The sequence below is a fragment of the Lutjanus erythropterus genome, chromosome 2, assembly GCF_056507025.1.
Source record: "Lutjanus erythropterus isolate fLutEry1 chromosome 2, fLutEry1.hap2, whole genome shotgun sequence".
NCBI lineage: Eukaryota > Metazoa > Chordata > Actinopteri > Lutjaniformes > Lutjanidae > Lutjanus > Lutjanus erythropterus.
The window spans coordinates 27467640-27489522 of record NC_139318.1 but is presented as its reverse complement, the minus strand read 5'-3'; the positions used below and the strand labels follow the sequence as shown (position 1 = coordinate 27489522).

At 38.0% G+C, this 21883-nt stretch overlaps 1 protein-coding gene across 2 annotated transcripts in view; it reads right to left on the bottom strand.

Annotated features, from left to right (window-relative positions):
- The window catches only part of slc38a3b (solute carrier family 38 member 3b), a 34099-nt gene that overhangs the window by 6182 nt on the left and 6034 nt on the right, over positions 1-21883 (bottom strand). Inside the window, exons 2-9 of one of the 2 annotated variants that reach the window (XM_084735696.1) lie at positions 13190-13371; positions 12814-12834; positions 12577-12658; positions 12356-12471; positions 8479-8552; positions 7802-7894; positions 6290-6371; positions 714-796 (exon numbers count right to left, since the gene is read on the bottom strand). In XM_084735696.1, the coding sequence (XP_084591822.1) occupies positions 714-796; positions 6290-6371; positions 7802-7894; positions 8479-8552; positions 12356-12471; positions 12577-12658; positions 12814-12834; positions 13190-13296 (658 nt within the window). In that variant the 5' untranslated portion in view covers positions 13297-13371. The remainder of the gene's footprint in view (positions 1-713; positions 797-6289; positions 6372-7801; positions 7895-8478; positions 8553-12355; positions 12472-12576; positions 12659-12813; positions 12835-13189; positions 13372-21883) is intronic. The other variant, XM_084735704.1, reaches the window with a different exon arrangement.

Below are 21883 nucleotides of genomic sequence, written 5' to 3'. Positions count from 1 at the left end.
ATCCATTTGGCCTTTGTGAGTTGATTGGCGCTGTGTACAACTGAAAGAGTTACACAAGAAGGTTTCCTACTGTTCTATAAATGAGGCTTCCGCGAAAAAAAACACCCCCAAAAATGCCCCATTCAAATGACCTTCGAGCACACCAGAAAGAGCGTGTTTATTTTGTGTATTAATGAAAAGTTCAGGCTGGAATAGAGTGCGATCATCTCAGGTCAAATTATGTCTAATTGGGGCGCCCGCTGATTGCACTGCCAGTGGTGGGATAAAGAAACACACTAATTGCTTGATTTTAATGTAGCTCCATCAAAATGTCATCATCTAAGTTGGCTCAAAGTCAAAATAAAACATAAGCTTGCTTACCAAGTGCTTAATGTTTCGTAAAAGCTTTTGGCAAATGTACAATATGTGTTAGGTAAGCATATTGGAGTTAAATGTAAAAGGCAAAAATACTTAACATTAATTAAATAAAGGTTAAGGATCTCGGAGCTGTGACAGGCTTCACAATAAAAGTTTGAATAATAACAGACCACGTTTCAGAGAGGAGGAGAGGTGCAATGTCAAAATTGATTAATATGTTAATATTAGGAGGCAGGAACTGCAGCCCAGTAACAAAAACTGGAACTGCGGGAATTACCCAGTGTTCATAGTGTTGTGACATATATATGAAGATAAGAACAGAGTTGCGGTGGATGTCATGTGTAAGCTCTACTCACCGAGCTGTTTCATTAAAGCCAGGGGCAGGATGATACTGGCAGAGACCATGATGACCAGGTAGTTTCCATTCAAGTACCACAGACTGTTTGGAGAAAAATAGTTTACTTTGGTGAGCTCAATATTTCAAACACTGGCACAGAGACACAGTACACAGAGACAGAAATAGTGGAGTGGAAAGTGTTGGATGATGTTCTCACATTTAGTGGAGCTGTTAGTACTACTTTTTCTAAAATCACATAGTCTGAGAGCACTTGTTTGAATAACACAAGGTCGTTAAAAATCTAGTGGACCAAATGGTTGATGTGCGGCATTTTGCCAGGCCGACAGCAACCTGCTGGGAACATCAGTGGTGGAAAAAACGCGTCTATGTTATGTTGCTCTCCACACAAGTGCTGGAATAGGCTGTTACATAACTCTGATGATTAATGTGACAGTACACTGTTGCACAGAAGGAAGACATAGAGGAGCCTAAACAACATAGCACTGATGTCTCTAAATATTACTAATGTCAACTTGTTCCATCACATCCTTCTTACACTGTATATATTGTAAAGCCCCCTGAGGCAAATTGTGACTTCTGATATTGGGCTATATATATATAAAATTTGACTTGACGTAGCTTGACTTGACTGCAACAATCAGTCAATTTATAGATTGGCTGATTGAGAGGAAATTTCTTGCCAACTATTCTGATAATTGTTTCAGTCATTTTTCATTCAAAAATGTCAGACATTTGCTGGTTCCAGCTTCTTATTTGTGAGGATTTTCTTTGGGTTTTAGACTGTTGGTTGGACAAAAGAAGCAATTTTAAGAGGTCATTATGGGCTGTAGGAAATTGTAATGAGCATTTATTCACTTTTTTTTTACATTTTATGGACTAAACAATTAATTCAGAAAACAATCTGCAGATTAACTGATAATGAAAATAATTCTTAGTTGCGGCCCTTCCATTGCTTAAACAGTTTTGATTTAAATACACAATATGTAACATCTGTCGCTCAGGGTCTTTCAGATTAAAGCCACCACAAAAGATGTAGGTTGATGACTTCATGAAGTGGTGTGGGATCATGGGAGTTGTTATCTTCACTTTTAACACTACTACCAACATTTTATAACATCTAGAATGGCCAGAGGAATCATTCTGACTCATACAAGGGTGTACTTAATGTCATTTTTGCCATGTCATATTTACATACAAAGCTTCTACTGAGGTTTTTGGCTGAAGCTCTGAATGTCTGCTGTCATATTTGATGACATAATCAGATAATATAATCTTTTTTTTTTATAAACAGAGGTTTTGCTGGATAAAAGAAAAAGGTTGAAAGCTTCAAATCTGTCTTTTTCCTTGGTTTTAGCTCAAAGTTAAAGTTAAGCTAAAGTGGGGGGAGAGGTTTTAAGCTTTGCATGAGTGTAAAAAAAAAAAAAACAACTAGAGAAAAAGTTGCTAGGCAATAGTGACGCACATCTTCAACAGGAGGAATGAAATGACACAGTGTTTATAATGTGGTCAATATGGCCACTCAAGGTAGGAAAAGTCAGGGTCCCATACTTACATGGGCTTGATGAAAACCTATCTGACATGACTCAGACATAAATCATGTTTATGAATGAGGTAATAGTAAAGTTTTATTCACATTATGTTTAGTGACAAGTATGTTAACTCTGATTTATCCAATATATCCCATGTTTTGTGTGTTTTCCTGGAAGTTATTGCCATTAGTTAAATTATGGATTTCTCCATATTTGAACATTGTTGGTAACATTTGGTTTAATAAGTACAAAACTCAACAAAATACATATGTTTGGCATTTTTAGACATATTAATGCAAAAATGTTATGTATTTGAGCTTTAAATCTAAAAACAGGTGGATATAGAATGACATGTCCAATCTTAGCCCTGCTTCCCCTGCAGTCCAGTGAGGGGGGACCATGCTGCTCTATCATCATCTGCTATTTGTGGGCACGACACGTCCCCCATTAAACAAACCTCCTGCAAATGCCCTTCATAACATATAACTCCTTCATAACAACATCTACATATGTTGAAATATGTCAAAAACTTACAGTACCAAGAGTCAGAGCAACTTGAATATCACATAACAAGTGCATCAGGCTTAGACCATCATAATGTAATGCAATACACTCGCCCTTATTTCACTTTTCTAATTGGTTCTGTGTCATGGTGTTCTGACTTAGACTTGTCATAATAAAATTATATATTTCACAATCTTTCGATCAGTCCCTGCATGATTGTTGTTGTTATAGTAAACAGATCACATTGATCAAACAGCTTGTTTATTGTCTTGTGATTAGAGGTGGCCCAGCACCAGTTTACTTAAATAGGATAGGAAAGACAAACTGTCCTTGTGAGTCTCCCATAGGAAAACATAAAACATAACCTGGGGACAGCGATAGTAAATCTCAGTTGCTGTAGACATGAGAGAAGCCCCAGCAACAGAAAGCTTATAGAAATCACTGTCAAACCATTAAAGACCTTTGTCTCCTAAATCCTGTGTATAGAACAGTCTTTATGTCCCAGAGTCCTCTTTTTAAGCCGCTAAGCCTGTTATTCTTAACCTGCTGAACGAGACACAACCAGCGGGATCAGCTGTCTGCTATAAGCCCTACAGGCTGCAGTGTGTGTGTGTGTGTGCGCCTTGAAAGTAGGGGAAGTCACACCAATCACAGGTCACATCCTCTTAGGACATTTGGTCAGTAGGTCATTCTAGGCGATCAGTTTTCACATGTGAGTTGAAATCAAGAGCTGCGGGCAAGTCCAAGTCAAATCTCCAGCCAATCAAGACCAGTCCAAGACAGTATTTGCAATTTGCAAGTCTTGCATTTGAACATTTTGCTATGAAGAACAGTCTGCCTTGCACTGTGTGATTTTTTTTTTTTATTGTTTGGGATTTTAGCATGTCAGTGATATTACTTCAAGTTCTTTTATCTTTTATTATCGTATGCATAACAATTATGGTGGCAATGAAATTCTTGGATCTCAGGCTCCATCTAACAGTGTTTTTACAGATATGAATGAAAATATACCACATAGTCCAGCAGCTGAAATATAGGTATATAATATAATAATGCAGTAACAATGCCAAAAACTAAAAAAAAGAAGAATTGAAAAAAATGTCTTTTATTAAATGAGAGAATTTCCTGGGAAATTGCATGTGAATGCTGGGTGTTGAAAAGTTGATGCTAAACTGCATTGCTGGCTTTAAAAGTATAATAATACCAATAATGCATTAAATTTGTCATTTAAAAATACAAAACTACATTATATACAAACAAAATGAGTCTGACCTTAAAGCTGCAACATGTAAGAATTCATACTCCAAACAAATAGAGGGCAGTAACCTGTAACTGCTGCTAACTGTAGCTGTCGTTAGCTAGTTGGCTCAGTTAGCTGTGCAGCAAACAGTCTGGAGCACCAGGTAGTGACTGCTAACAAATGGGAGTTCACAATGATCCCAACAGGACATCTTATTTGATTAACTTACATTTAGCAAACTTACTTTTTTAAATATTTTAAATACGTTTGACTGCCCATCTCTGACATCAAAAATCTACTATCGGTTGGGTCGAGTTTAGTCAAGTCTTGCAGCAGTCAAGTCCAAGTCAAATCTCAAGTCCAAATATCTGACCTTCTCTTTGTGTGACCATGCTAACACGCCACTGCAAACCCCCAGCCCCACCCACCCAGCCAGCCACCCACCAACCACTCATTCCACTCTGCTCTCTTGACGCCAGCGATCTGAGCAGCAAGAGGCTCTTGGAGTGGGAACGAACAGCGTGTGACTCAGTTGTCGAGAGCCGGCCCCGAGCTGACCTGTCCTTATGCTTAGCCTCGGAATCTGGCAACCATGTTACACCACCTGCTGCTGTCATTTGTGTGTGTCTGTGTGTGCGTGTGTGTGTCTGTGTGACAGAGAGTGAGTGAGAGTCATAACACTTCATGCGTCAGTTTTGATTGTAGCTAAGCCTCTGACCCTGACATAAATACAAATAAGTATTTGTCTATCAGTGATAAAGGGTAGTGACATGTCCTTCAGGAGGATTACTATGTAAGAGTTTTCAAGGGCACGGCCTAAAAACAGAAAGAAACACTCAACCAGACAGATCAGGCCACATGGATGCAGGGTTGAGAGGGCTACTTTAAGTACAGTTATTGATTACCTCGTAAAAAATGTAATCAGTAACCTAATCCAAGCATAAAGTAATGTAATGTGATTACTTCCTGTTACCTCCATACCAAATATGGGTGAATTGCTTAGCCTAATGTTGTATTTTATGTTTGTTGTAGGTTTAATAATTCTTTGTTCAGCTCCTGTTGTTATGCCCAAATGCACATTTAGGTTAATAGCATTAATTATGCACTTTTAAATATACTGTTATTCACACTTCACACTCAAACTTAAAGTAAACTGCCATAAATGCACTCTGAGGCTAGTGTTTTTACCCACATGCCATCTAGATCACTAGCATCACAACCAGCAGTCCAAACATAATTTTCACTAATTGTAGTACTGACAGTTTAGCTAGCTAACTGGATTTCTCAAGATCTAATGTTAGCAGCTGGTCTATGTAGCAGTTGTTCTGTGTAGCTAATGTTAGCAGCTGGTCTGTGTAGCTAATGTTAGCAGTTTGCCCGTGTAGCTAATGTTAGTAGTTGGTCTGTCCTGCAAATGTCATTCCAGTGAAGAGAGCGATGTTGAATTGACGTGTGGTGTTGTGAGAGCCATGAAGTGTTTTATTATTGGCACACTGCACATGGTAGTATATTGATCTTTGTTTTAAAATGTATTTTAGATTTGTTATCCTACTAATAATCCCAATTTTGGTTTGGTTTGGTTTTATCTGTCACTTTAATGGACACATTTTTTCTGATATCCTAATTCCGTAATCCGTAACATATGTAATCTGTGGTTCCCCCAACCTGCTTAGATGGATATCTAAATGTTGCTGAACATAAACTATGCAGTGCATTGTGTATTGCATTGCTTGTAAGATCCCTACAAGGACTGTCTGGATGTTTAGCTCAATTATGTAAAACACAGTTGAGATGAGTTGTTGACATTTCTAAAGAGTTTTTTTTTTTTTAATCTTTCAGGCCTGAGATGCTTCATGAGAGGTGGCTGCTGCAGTGGCTGTGATCCCTTTTGAGCACATGGTTTGTTTTTAGATTTGAACAGGCAGCTGGAATCCACTTCAGTCCTCCATGGCCTTATGCAGAATGTCTGTGTCTGTGACGTGACTCTGTGACATGAACGCCACTTGGCTCGATACACTGACGGCGCTGAGGGTTTATGTTATGTGTATACATAACTGACAGATAGCGCCCCATCACAGGCCCCCTGTCGCCCAGCCAATTACAAGCTGCCATTCTCATCACACCCCCACATGGACTGAATCAATGAATGGTGCAAACTGAAATATTTGCTGCCCACATGGTCTTCCAGGCCCCTTGACTGCTGCACACTGTGTCTGAGCTCCGAGCCAACAGCAGGCAGGAGTCATGTGTGTTCACTAGCAGCACAGTGATGATATAAAGCACTTAAATGAGAATACTCACTCAGAGTTGGGTTCCGCCTTCAGGAAAGCTTGGATGACCAGCGGCAACTCAGATTTAACAATGTACAGGTAGCTGGACATAGCTGTAACAGGCGAGACAGAGAAAAGGAGAAAATGTGTAGTTTAGTATGCTTGAGCAAGGACACAAGTTTCGTTTCAACTGTCTAGAAGTCCTCCATGCACAAACTTTGAACACCAAAACACCTAATTTCTTGTATTCTGGTACATTTTTATGTAACAATTTGTTCCCTTTGATTGTTCAGCTAATTTTAGATAGGCTTTATAAGCTTTAATTATTATGGGCAGGTAACATAATTTAACTGTAATTGTAAGCATTGTCTTTGGTTGTACATTGTCACCACATACTTTACCAGAGGCACTGTTGCACCTATGAGTTGTGTTCTTGGAGTCTGTCAAAATTAAAGACCTCTGCAGCTACTACTGAGGGGAACAAACGCATGATTGAGGGTGATTTGGCCCCTGAGTCCCACCCAGGATCTATGTCCATGTGCTTGAGTGAAAGCAGGTTGGCGTATTAAACAAATGGACACAGCAAAGTAAAGTCGGCAGAAAACTGCCAAAGTGACAGAGCAGTATCTACTACCAGCGACACTGAGGTCATGTCGTCGTGCTGTAGCAACCTTGGGGAGGTTATGTTTTGTACAATTTTAAAAAGGTTTTGAGAATGAAGTTGCTCATCATAGATTCTCAGGAGAAGAGTTTAAAAAACTCAGGGCCTTTGATGCAAAGACTGTAAGTTGGATTTCTTTGGCTTTAAGAAATTGTCAAAGGCATTTTGCCACTATTTTTTGACATTTCATAGACCAAACAATTAGTTAATTCATCAAGCAATTGATGATGTAAATAATTGTTAGGCCAGTTGCACACCTAAATTTTACAGGAAATACAACGGAGAACATTCAACTGTATCAATAAAATATAGTAAAAAATACAGTCCAAACTGTTCAAATGTTCTTAAGTTGCATTGGTATTTGACATTGGGAACTTGACCTAAGGATTTTGAAAATCCTGGCTCTCACCCAGCAAAGCGAAATACTGACACCAATGTGTCAATCATGACCCGATTAGAACGGCTCTATATGAAATGCGTCCTGAGATAACTTCTGTTATGATTTGGCACTGTATAAATAAAACTGACCTGACTTGACTTGACCTGATAGGCTGATATGTATCCACAAAACTTTGATTAGAAACAGCCACTGATACAGCTGTTCAGTGAGAGGGAGGAACTTTTCTTAATGCCAAAACCTCTGGGAACTCAGCTGTTTACCAACAGCTCCATATTGGAAATTTAAGGGGACATACTGTATATACAAAAACAAAAGTAATACTAGTGGTTCAAGTGAATATAGTTCTGTGTGTGGTTGTGTAAGGCACATATAAACTCTAAGCCATGTAATTGTGTGTAATTCATGTTTTGTCCTTCAGGGAGTCTGCAAACAGTCAACATATATATGAACACATTAATCTCTGAGTCCCACTGGCTCCTCACCTCCGATGTTCTGCAGGGTGATCGCGATGCCAGCGGCCATTTTTCCAGGAGTGCCAAAGGCCCTGTACCCCAGCTGTTCATAAGCTCGAATTCCTGTAAACAGATTATAAACAATAATATCCACTCAGTGTTTGATGAAACATCCCTCTGAGCAACACGGTAAAATACCCTCCAAAAAAAATGAGGTAATAAAGCAGGCTGTACATCTGTGAACCATTTCACAGTAAAGTTTGTCTGTAAATTACGACCTTTGCCACACACCAGATTATAGAATGAAGTAATTCATTAATTCTCCTTCTTATTGGTCTAAGCCATTAAAGCCAAATCTCTGTAGTACTAATCACACTGGTGTGTAAACAACAATTTAGCTGTAATTAGCAAAGTTCCTGCTAGAGTGTGTTTAAAGCAGACTGTATTTCCCTTTTAAGTGTTAATCCATGCCTTTTTTAGATGAATTTGCTAGAAGTCAAGCAGACTTTCTGATTTGGACTAACTGGTCCTTACTACTCCTTAACCTGTTTGAAAATATAAAATGTCTTTGTCAGTTGGGATTAATATTTGATGTCCAGAAGCAGCAGAACAGTCGGACTTATGAATAATTTTAATACCGTAACAGTACACTATAATATAGCTACACTGTTGTTTTACACACGGCTGAGACATGACAAAAGGCTTACCCACAATGCCAGAGGATTTAAGCAGCAAATGAATGGAGTAAGACGACAAGGCTGCGACTGCAGTCAGAAGAAACCTGTGACACAACACAGAAGGGAACGTTACATTCCTGTATGTTATATACAGTAAGTCAGTATGTTTACTGCACCAAATTCGACATTCCCTGTTTGATTCCTCTTCTGTTCATCTCCATATACATTACAGTCAACATTTTCCATTAAGCTGTGATGTATTGTGCATGTTCTTGCATGTTACAACATAACTTATGCCCATAATTCATTGTTTAATGTGACTTTATGTATTATGTATGAGGGAAAAAACCCTCTCATTAAGGCTGGGAAGTAGGCTGATTTTCCGGCCATTGCATGACATTTTAAAGCTGATGCTGATTGCTTGCTTCAGAATGCTAATTGTATTATTTTGACACAAATATTCAGCAACAAACAAGGCAGGGCATTCCTTGAATAAATCTTTTTTTCATAAAGGAACATAAATGTTCTCCATTGATAACAGTCCTGTACATGGATGAAGACAATATTTCCCACAACCCTTTGAGTCGCAGTGGTCCTCCCACAGACCTTCAGAGCCCTGAGAAGTCAGCACAGGGCTCTCAGGTCAGCATTCCTAATGGGTCACAGGTCAATCCCAAATCTATCACCTCCCTCAGACCTTTACTCTGAATTTCTTGTAGCCACGACTGAAATGAGAATCTTTTCCTCTGGCCCACGTCTGTAAGATGAGGGATGAAGGCTGAGCCCTCAGATTCCACTGAAAACTGTCCAGCCTCCCTCAACTCGCAAGCAAGCGTTTATTTTGTGTATCTTTTGTAAATATCACGTGTAGTGTGATTCCTTGTCTAAAAGGCAGAAATATCCTCCTCTGGATGCTGACGCCTGGGAGAAATTTTTAGCTAGGCACCAGGCTTTTCACAGCGGCTCTATTTCTGCGTCTCACTGAAAATACACTGACGAGGAATGAGAATGTCTACTTGTATCTGTGCTGGTGGCTCGGTGCTTCTCTTGACACTACAGGCCATAATCTCCACCAGAGCTACAATGAGGGACATAAAGTTGGTGGTACAAAGAGGTGCAACTGAGGCAATGAGAGCAAAGCATCAGAGCAAATCCTAATGCGAACAAAGACAAAGACCGAAGGGCAAAATTTTGTAGATTTTCTTAACAAAAATAACAACTTTGTTTAAACGATCATTGGTAACATTAACAATTAATCAGTCGATATTACACGTATAACTGAAAATCAGGTAACATGTGGAACATGCTCATAAAAATAATCTCCACTATATATCAGATATTTATTCTATAGTAGACCAAAATTAATTGATCGTTGATTAATCATTATCATCCCTGCTAAGAAGCTTGTATCAAGGCTTGACTTATTTTTCCAGAAACATACCTTTATTTCACTTATTAATGAAAACCTCATGTAGAGATATGAAGCCAGTGAGAGTGTTGTGCTTATATATAATCAGGGCTGTCATGTCTAGAAAGCTCTTTTCTTTTTCTTTTCTTTTTTTTTTTTTTTTGCTTTCTAGAAATCAATTAATCCCACAGAAATCAGGGATTAACAGATTTACAACAGCAGATTGCATTTAATACATGAAAGGTCCTCTTTAAAAGCAATAAAACTGACTAAAACCCAGAAAAATACTACGGTGAGATAATAATTTAAGATGCACATAAACTGTAACTTATAATGTTTTCATATGGATGGTCATGTTGAGCATCTCAATAATATCATGTTTCATTTGCTAAGTCAGAGTGATGGTCCATCCTACAGTTGCTGAAAGAGTTGTGCAATAAAAAAAAAAATAAATTATGGATGATAACTTATATCAAAATAAAATTGCCTACACTATAAGATTTTGTTCATCGTGAACCTTTACCACTGCTAAACATACTGTATGCTCATCTTCCAGCCACTGGTGAGACACTGTATGATGAACAGGGAACCTCCTGTCTGCAAAGCCTCCGTCAGTAGCCTGATATCTGTTTGGTATTAAATCCTAATTACATGACATCTAACTGCAGACCAATGACAATATGCCTGCGTTTGTTTTACTCACAATGTTCAGTATTTGCTGAACTTTGCTTTTTGAAGAATTATGATAAAATGGTTTCATTAGTTACATTGTATGGCATACTGTTCATCATGCTGGAGGATTACCCTTTCACCTACATCTGACGACTTATCTAACGCACAATGTTTTAACTTCCTATAGCAGTGCGATGCTCACAGTGTGTTGGCCTTAGATACTAACAGTTTACCATTGTTGTTTTTTATTTAGTTATTTATTTACAAGTCTGTAAGGGACTGCGTAACACATAAACATAAATATCAATACTTGATATATAGATAAGTTAATTTTCATGCCCAGTCCTGGCCAGGTGAAACAAAAATACAAACAGCTGTTAATTCTGATATGCAAGTGCTGTTATTGTATCCTATGTTTGACATAAGTTGTCATGACATTGATATTTTTAACCTTTTGGTAACAACTACTAGTTGCCTCAGGTTGCTTTAACAACTTATGTAAATGTAAATGCATGGACTGCTACATGGCAACCCAATTACGTCAAACCAGTCATCAGCTATATATAGTTATGATGCAGCCTCCATCATAATTAGCAGAGCTTCTCAACATTGTACTGACTTCCACTTCCACAGTTGAGGCTAAAGATGAGGCAACTCTAATTCCTGCTACTTTTTCACTGCAGCTACACACATACTAGACTACAAGACCAAGACTACTGGGGTCACAGACTGACAGCAGCATTCTGCAAAGAGCAGAAGGAAGCAAATGAGAAATCCAGACGCCTCACGCGGGGTCTGGACGTTCAGTTATTCTGGGCTATGGCCTTTCCTTTTGGGGTCTGTACGTGTCAACGAGGGTGGAGACGGGAGCATGAGAAAAGGGTATGTATAGAGGCGGTTATGTCATGGGACATGATGTTACAAGATGTCAAGACAGGTACTAAATCACCAGCACCGCCTTGGCCCTTAATTGAACCACTAAAGCAGCCCATTCCTCAGCCATAATCCCTCAGAAAGTACATTAGAGAGTCTCAGGACGCCATAGTACTTTTGTACTTTTGGCAAATGGTTTCCTTTGTCTTTCAAGTGCATTCAACCATTTAACAGACTCCACCCTTCAGTGAAGCTATAGGCAGTTCAGCATTAGGTACAGATCCACAGAAACAATTGATATGACAAGAAAATGGGAACAATTCAGCACTTCAAACGTGAACATAAGTGACTTTATCTTTGTTTGATAAATGCTACATAGGGATTAATCTACTCATAAAGATAAGTCCCTGGCTCTTTACTTGTTGACAGGTGTTTAATGCCAGTGCTCGCAGTTTTCCATTGACTTTCTTTTTCTGACTTTAAGAACAGGTAGCATCAGGGGCCATGGCAATGTAAAGCTGTGTATCAACAGCATAACTGAAATTTATGCCATGTTTCCTGTTGACATTTCCGTGTAACGGATGAAAAGTGTCGGACCTAAAATGGAACCTTGAGGAACACCACAATCCATTTTATAGTTTTTAGATGAACATTCAGCTCCGGTTGCATAAAACTCCCTATTGGTAAAATATGATTTGAACCAGTTAACCAGAGAGGCGAGTCAGTCTGCGGAGTCTAGCTGAAAGAATCAAGGGGTCTAGTGTATCAAAGGCTGGACTTAAGTCAAGTAGTACTAATATGGAAAGTATTTTCCATATCTATATTTGAACAGAGGTCATTTACAACCTTGACTAGTGCTGTCGCAGTATTATAATTGGCCCAAAAACCAGTGTGGTGTTCAAAAATGTTGTGGGAGTAAACTATTGTCAATTGATAAATGAACTTATTACTCACAAGAAGAGGAGAATGCCAGTGTTGGCCATGGCATAAGCCAATCCCAGGATTCCACTGCCCATAATAGCATTACCCAGGTTGAAGACAGACATGCCAAAAGAGGTTTTTCCTTCAAACTGAGGAGGGAACAAACAAGAACTTACAAACATAGTTTCAACAATAAATAAATAAATTAAGCTATTTTGGTTATTTAATTGTTGTCTGTAAACTTTTACACTTACATCTGTAAAGCGAATAGGTTTCTTTCCGTCAGCAGTCGGCAAAAATTCCTCATTCTCCTGTCCTCCTTCGGGATCATCATATCTAAGGGACAAATTTAAGATTCATCAATCGATCGTCTCTCTGTATACCTCCTTAAACTGTGCACATACACGCTGTAGAAAGTAGCTCATCACATGCTAATTTTTTGTGCAAGTATGCAGTTGAAAAATCCTTCATACAAATCTCTGCAGACATACCTGACTTTCTGAGTGCCATTTCTGCACAAGGATCCACCAGTTCAGGCGAGCAAAAAGGGTAAAGGTAAACATGCATTTAACAAAAGATTATGCAAGAATTCATACTCTATGTCACACACCACATCCGTTATCCTGGTCATTATTAATGAGAAACTCTTAATCAAACAGTCTGTTTTTAGCTTTTTAGTTAACTTTAAAATCACTTTAATGAATCCAGGATCTGAATTTCACACAAGTATAACTGATGCAGAAACACAAAACGGACTCAGCATATAATAAGTGCTTGACGCATGCTGTGTTAAAATGCCATTAACCTGTACAGAAGTGTCAAAAGGCAGCCATTCATGTGTGTTTAAAATGAAAGGAGAAGACTCACTGATCCTCGTCTGGCAGCGTCTTCATTGGCACACCCATGTCATCCCCGAGATCATGACTTTTTCCGTTGGATAAGATGTTCATCTCTGACTGAGAAGGTTCCATCATACAGGTTGGAACAGATTCTTTTTGGCGTGTGTTCAGTGAAGATGACCCTTTAAAGTCACTCAGTATCTTGAATATCTAGGTTAGAAGGAGAGAAGTCATGAATCACATTAGATATGTTTTTTTCCGTGAAAATATAATTCATGACGTGCAGCACTTTGAATGTTTAAAAGCCATGAAAACACATTTTCTCAGTCAACTTCTTACTTGGTCAGTGGGCTCCTATTCAAACACAAAAGCTTCTGCCAAAGTTCAAACAATTTGCCTTTTTTCATATTTTTCATTGTATTGTATATTTTCGCTCTGCTGTTCTCAACTGTGGAGCTGGGTTGGAAAATGCAGATGTCATGTATTTCTGTGAACCAATCAGATTCTGACAATATCCCGTGAGTATCCTGAAGTTGTTTGCTTATGTTTCCACCCCACTGTCAGTGTTCAATGTCCTGCCACTAGTTAGCAACTAGCTGGAAATGTCTAGAAGGAAATGCATCATTATCTTGATTTACAGATTTCTGTGTTTCTGTGTTTAAACACTTGGAAACATTTGGTCAAGTGCACAGATCAGCAAAATATATAACATATATCTAGCATGTTTAGATTTTTTAAGCTTTGAGTATTAAACTTGTCATAAAAATACTTAGTTCACCTCCAGACACATTTTAATGTATGCTTAAGTGGCCTGCTATAATTTAAAATTTGTTTCCAACATTTTTTCCCTTCATAAAAAGTTAATAAATAATAATAAAGCTGGAAGCATATCTACTCTTTCTCCCTTGTTGAGAAATTCTGGATCTGGCTGAGCAATGAAAAAGCAGTGTGCATCAAGATAACTAGTGTTAGCATTCATCAGAGAAACATCAGAGAGATTCAGACATACGTGTTTGAGTCCCAGTCAGAACCAGAGTCAAATGAGGAGTTTGTGTTAGCATCTTTTGTTTGTTTGTTTGTCTTTAATGTTGTTTGTTAGCTTGTTAGCTTGTAAATGAGAGTGCTGACAAAGCCAATACTAACTGCAGTTTTCTTGACACTAACTGCCTTTATATGTACATATATATATATATATATATATATATATATATATATATATATATATATATATATATATATATAATTAATTATATTTACAATTTATAATTTTTTTATATTATTAAGTTCAATTAGAAATAGCTTAGCTGTGTCGAGGCACTGCAGGTTTCAATAGGTGAAATCAATGCTCATACAATATTTGTCTGTACAACATAGTGATGACACAGTTCTACTATTGACACAGTGACTTACAACACCTGAGAACTGACCTCATTCCCTCACTCATTCAGTTCGCCTACCGAAACTCCTGCAATACGTACATCACTATGAACGGTACATAGTTTGAGATAAAATGCAGGAAAATACTGCAAATTTCTGTGCTTTTCCAGAATGTCAGTGTTGAGCAAAGCAAACAAGTCCAGACCACACGGTCAAAGGTCAAGGTCTATTTGAGTTTTTTTTTTTTTTTTTTTTTAACTTTTGTTTGCTCTTATCTTTGGTGTAGTTAATGTCACAAGCCTGCAGGTTTTCAGCGCTCCTCAGATCCCACACAGTGACACAGACGAATATTAGCACAATGTAATTAAACAAAATGCTAAATCACTCACAACAGGCCTTGAATGACTAAGAAGACAGTTGGCAAAACAGTCATTACTGTACTACTATAATTATAAATTTTAGCAGTGTTTTTCCTTAATGAGCGTGGGGTTTTCTGAATCCATGACAAAGGAGGTATTTCACAGGAAAACTGTCAAGATGGGATCTTGTTGGAAAAATCCACAGTACTCACATTCAAATTCACATTATTATTAAAATGGAAACAGACAACTTTTCAACGATAACCTTGATACCAATGAAGTACTTCATTTGATACCTATTTATTTACCTTATTTATTTTAAGATCTGGGTACCAAAATGATTGAATACAGGTACTGTTTGACTGGATAAGTTTCAGTTCTACTGGGTACTGGATTATTTCAATTAATACCTTAAAAGCACTGAGTACTGATACCCAGCCCTAATTGAGATCTATTGTAGTAATGTGCATTGCATAGTAATAAAACATTAGAAACAATGTTGGAGGTGAATGGGGGAGTAAAGTTACTAGAAAACATAGGGAGAAACCGGCAAATTTCCTCATTTATTTAATCTATAGTCTATTATTTCCCAGGAATAATTGTGCCTAATGGCAGACCGATTTTTCACTGTGAAATTGAGGCTTATAAGGAACCAATCTACATGTGGATGGCGTCATTATTCTAGAGCCATTACTCTGTGCAGTCAACACTGACTTCATAATGATACGTTAAAGAAAAAAGGTTGAAGCAAAATGGCTGTCTATTTCCACTTTAATTAAGAACTATTAACAACCTGCATTGCCTCCCATGACCCCGGTGACACAAATGAATCCTCTTCTCTATTTCACAGTGTGAACTCAGAGACAATGGTGTGTTGTTAGCTGCTTCCGCTGTACAGCAGCTCAATTGTTTTCACAGAGTCCACTCAGCTCACTGTTACTGCTATCCACTGTACTGTTAAAGAGGGCCATTGATGGCACTCCACTGCAGCTACATAAGAAACCTGAGAGGAATAAAACAACACACCAAACACAATTATCAGGTACAGACTAATTTAAAAATGACCTCCAGTGAAAATGAGCAAAATCTGGGGCCCAGCCATCTAACCTCAGTTAGACCTCCCATTGCCTTATCTATTGAGTCATGTTATTTGCCCAAAGTTAACATGTCCCTTAACGTAGCTGCAAACGTAAAAAGCCCCAAATATCAATACATTATGTTGCAACACCAGTATTTGATAATGGTCATTTTCAGAGAGACTGAGAGGAAAAAATGTGACGTGTATATAATTTTAACATGGAGCTTATGACAGTTTTGAATCATTAATGTTAAACAGGCTAATTGGCAGCATTGCTTAAAGAACCTGTTTTACTCTTCTCCCTATGAATTACGATAATGTTAAGAATGTGCCTGTTGTTGCACTGTAGACTCAAATCAAGCAGAAACCAGCAGATGAGCCTGGAGACACTCAATTTACAGTAAATACAGCAGGAGGCTCATTATGGGGTTTCATGATGTTGATGTTTTACCACCCATATGACCACTGTTGTCAGAGACTGTTACTCCTCATTTCTGCCGATGGTGGTGGTGATTGTTTGCTAATATGTGCTAAATCGTCCCTGGAATGGCATTTTCAAGTTAATGTGTGTACTGTCAATACCCTGAATTTTACCAGCCTGTGAGAAATATCTCGGCTTTGTCAGAGCAGTAAGTAAGAGAAAGTAAAAGCTGACCTGTGATGTGTACTTAGCACAGGAAATCAAAGAAAAAAACCCAAATCTGATCAGGACCCAATAACTAAAAGTAAAAATACAGCACATAAACACAAAAAAGTCAGCTAAAAGTGTCTACGTGCAAAGACAATTCAACAAATGTGGAGACGAAAAAGTTTCCAATTAATTGATTTTAAGTTAAACTCAAATTGAACTTTTCTTTCAAGGAAATTCCTAGATTCCTCATTTATTTTTTCTACCAATAACATAATTCTAAGTGAACTAAATTACAAACCCATAAAATTAAGCTTTACTAGGTGTTCGCTCGGCTTTTAAGAAGTGTCATGAATAAAACTGTAAGGCATCAATCTGTGACAGTTCTCAGTAAAAGTATTGAGGAGGAACAACCAAAGGTAGAACGAGGGCGACTACTCAAAAATCTGCATGATCAAGCATATTACCAGTTTCACCCACTGAGGAAAACTCATCATTTCAACAGCACTGATACAAGCAACAGAACTGAAACTCTGCAGAAACGTCTGACAGAACAGACCAGGGTCTGAGATCAGGTATGAGCTCTTTAAAAAGACACAGTGCTGCCACTATTTCTGCTGTGTAATCTTATCTAGTGATGTGCAAATGGCAGGCTGAACAGTTTAGCCATATGTTTGTCTATAAACATGCCACTCAAGATGATGAGGACAGCTTGTTAGAGGCGCGACAGATGTGCTTTATGACGCAATTGTTGTTCTGCATTGTGCTTCCTTATGTGAAGGTACTGAAATATGCTTTTCCAAGAAACAGTGTTGCAGATCTTACAAGCTGTTTGTATCATCTTGGGGATATCCTATTTTTTGTTATTTAATTGAGCTCTGCAGGAATGACTCCTAAATCCTAGAAATGAATTGCATGAGTGCAATAAGTGCATATTCACACTTCCAGAGCCATCACGTCAAAGTCAGTGGGTTTGTTGAGTGGATGTTTCATTATATACCTGAAATAAAGTCTGTGGCTAACACAAGATTTTTTCACATGAGATTTTCAAGTTTTGTCATTGTTGAATACATCAGTAAATACGCCACTAATGAATTTTGAAGCTTTTATATGTCTTTAAAAAGGCAGTAAGTGGTACCACTACTTACAGTCACATGACAGTAGTGTGGTTGGTGTGGTTTATTGCCTAATGTTAGCTTTTTGCTTTTGGCATTTGCATTTACACTTCAGAAATCATAAATGTTCTTTTGTGAAGACTATCTGCTGAAAAAACTGTGTAAGTATCATAAACCTTTGTTCGACACAGCTTATTTTCTGCATCCCATGGAAAATCTCATGGGCTTTTTGTGGAGAAAACCAAAGCAATGCTAACTTCTGGGTTGGCCTACAAAAAAACGTAATCTCTGCAGCATTATAGTAGGGATAAATCAGAAAGAAAACAAAAAACAAGCTTGATACAACGGTATAGACACTGATATGAGGGAGTTGGTTTCACTGTCTGACTTATACACACATGCAACAACTTTTTTGCACCAATCAAAAAAATAAGAACCAAGATTACTTGGTGCAAAGTGTGATTCAAAGGGAGGGCCATTAATTTATTGTTTTGTGGGAGTGGTGAGAGCTGCAAAGGTTATGGATAAAAATAATACTTGATTGCTTCTTCTGATCTTCCTCTCTGCCCACGTCTTCATATCCAGGGTGACTCTCCTGCTGACTTCAAATGATCAAGAAGGTAAAATCTGCCAAGCCATAAAAAAGCTCACATGTTCCATTTTAAGAACATCTGCACCAACTTTATGGTAACCTAACCATAATTATACTTTTCTAGGTAAGTATCATGCTGTTTCTTTATCGCTAAAACACATAAAAGAAATTCTTATGGGCAACAAAAACTGCTCAACTATTTACTATTACTCAATACTGATCTCTGTCAATCTGATAAAGCGCCATATGAGCAGCAGGGGGGTCACCTTACACTCCGCTGCAGCCCATAGTGAGTTCTCTGTTATGTAACAAATCGGAGACAGTGAAAAGTTCCATTCTGAGTTACTGGACTTAGATGACATTTGAAATGTTTGAACAGGTGGGCGGGTGAATAATGATTAGCTGTTTGATTTTCCCATCTGTTCAATGTTAATGTGAGAGAACAACTATTTATAAAACATTTTACTTTTATGGAAAAAAAAAAACACATAGCAGCAATCTGGACAAATACTTCCTATCACTTCTTGTGTCAGTGGGACATAAAACAGAGCGCGCACGGGACAAGTGGGGGACAGAGTGGGCGAGCACATGTAGATGAGGAGATGCCCATGTGGTGGTGTATCAGGAACAGGCACGAGGTTCAGCCAACAGCGCCTGGCAGCACCAGCTCATCTCAGCCACGTGCCTGTTGGGGACAGAGGAACACATGCTGGTGTCCTGCAATGTCCGCCAGCACCTGAATCATACTCGCCATGCTAAAGGGACTGCCTATATTATGGTAAATTTCTCCTGAACTACGACCATTTTAAAGGCTCCAGACATCTTTTAATAGTTTAAATAAGCAAAGTTCTTGGGCAGTGATTATCTTTCTTGTGCTTGTGGATGTAAATCTACAATTTTTTGTACTAAACATTTGCTATAAGATACATTTTATTATTTGAAAAATAAATTTATACTCCTGAATTCACAAGATATTGGTCATATTTCACCCTCTACCCTACCCCCTATATGCCAATATTATTAAATATGCACAATGGTCAATTAATAGTACAACATCAAGAAATATCAGACTTGTATTAGACTGAACAAAGAAATTCTGTCTGACTGAGCTTTAAAATTCATGCATTTAGTCAAAAACTATGACAGATTACATCATTGCACAGCATTACATAACTGCACAATCATTTCATCTTCATTCTCTAATGCAAATTTTCAAATAATCTACATAACATGACTTTCATGCTAACAAGGGCATTAGTCTTCTGCACCACCTCCTCTTCAGGTATCTAAGCTGTGTGGATCATGACAGAACACACACTCTAATGATTACAGCTCTTGAGTGAGAGGAAAAAAGCACAACACAATTCAAATTAATCTGTATGTCTCATTGCTACACAGATAACTGTTTGACATATTAAAGGCACAGTTTGGAGTGTCAGTGTATTTCCAGCACAGAGGCTAAGCAGTGCTGTGGACAGGATCAGCAGCTAAATGTATTTTAGCCACCTAAAAATATCAATATCAGTTTAAGTGAACTCTATATTTACAATATTTTCACTGCTTTACCTTACAGTCAGACCAGCCTTTTTCACAGGAAACTGTTGCTATGTAAGCAAAATATCACTCTCCCTCACTCAACCAGACTCCTTAAGAAAAAACTGTAATTTTACATCACAGAACACATGACTTTCTGGTCCACCGCTGTCTTGATAGTTTAATTTGTTTGTATTATTGTATGACTTCTGTGTTTTAAAGGATTAGTCTAAACTGATCAAAGTTACACAATGACACAGACAAGATAACCGATGAAGGCAGTGGTAGAAACTCCTGTCTTCTGCGAGGTAAAATGACTGTTTATGTCGAAGGAGTCTGATAGCTTTGAAGAGAGTGATATAATGGTGTCAGTTTCCCACTGGAAAAAGCTGTCTGATCACAGATTAAAGCAATGAAAATACTCTAAATATAGCATACACTTAAACTGAAACTGAACATTTTAGGTTGCTAAAATACAGTCTGTTGCAGATCCTGTCCACAGCAGTACATTTCTTAGCTTCCTTCATTTGTTACTCCTCTCTGCTTCTACAAACCATCTACTGTAGGTAAAACACTGACTATGGTTAAATATCTCATACAGCCCCATTTTAAAGCCCTTAAAAGCTTTGTCTTGTAAATGCTGGCAAATACAGTCTCCACTGTACACAGTATACATGTGTGAAAACCCTCGGAAGTCTATGCGATAAATAGAGAGAATGTAAGTGTAAAATATATAAAAGAAAGAAAGGAATTCAACTACAGCTGACAGCAAAAGTCATTCGTCTACACTTTAGAATTAGTCTTATTTTTGCACAGCTCTCAACATAGATGCTTCTCAGGTGAACAAAGTTCTTCAATGTCACCAAAGTCCAACCAAGCTGTATGAAAATAATAACAGATAAACACTGCATGCATGTTTCTTTGAACAACTCAAGAGTCAAGGCTGAGGTGGTTACATCAAAGATAAAAATCAAACCACAGAATGATTGTGGTGTCTCAGTTGGACAAACAGTGGCTACAGCAGCACCATTGCAGTATACAGAGCGTGTTTGACATGTCTCTGTGAGGCTGAGCCAGCTTTAAACACAGTAAAACATCTGAACATCATTCTACATTTACTGTAAGCAAAGCTGTGAATAAATGTTAAAAGGGAAAGAGAGAACATACTGTAAACAGGTGATATCCAATATAATGACATAATGAGAGTCTACCAAACATTTTGTTAAATATAATCTCTTCATGGAATGATTTGGATTCATATGGAGGCTGTTTTCTTAATTTATTCTTCTGACTCCTTCTCAAACTCAACTGAATCATTAAAGGGATCATAAAAGGATGCAGCACTACTTGAGTGCAAACAGAGAGCCGAGATATAATTTAATATGCTGTTTTACAAGTGGCCAATACAATCTGTGCTTATACAGGGACTTAAAGGAGAATATTAAGCTCCAGAGCCATTTAAATGATGATTTGTGGAGCGGCATCAAACAGCCCGACTATGCTCCTATGTTATTATTAATCCAAGTAAGCATGCACCCCAGTGACAGGTGTGGTGTTAGCTTGACCCCTAAAATGTGCCTTTCATAAAACAGTTACACAAGCGAATGCACCAATTATTGTTTCTTGCCATCAACTTTGGGAATGACTGATGTCTTAAAGTTTCCAAACACATTTTAGAAAATAATGTCACTGAAGTTCATGCTGCAGAGGTGACATCAGCCATAGGAGGTCCAGAACTTTTTACTGCATGACATGATCAAGTTAAAAGCTGCTACGGATCCACTGGGACATTGGTTTAAGCTCAGGCAACCACTACGTACAGTATGTATGCCATCCCCTAAATATAAAAATAACCTGGAGGAAGTAGCTCTGCAACAAAATGGACAACTGGCATTTTAAGCAACAACTTTCACCTATGTTTCTGCCTTCAAGTAACAGGTTTACTGAATTAAATTGGACTTGTGCATCTAAAGGTTGATAATGCCATCATCCACTGGTTTCCACAGTTTCAACAATGAGGACGACAGTTAAGTGTTGGGA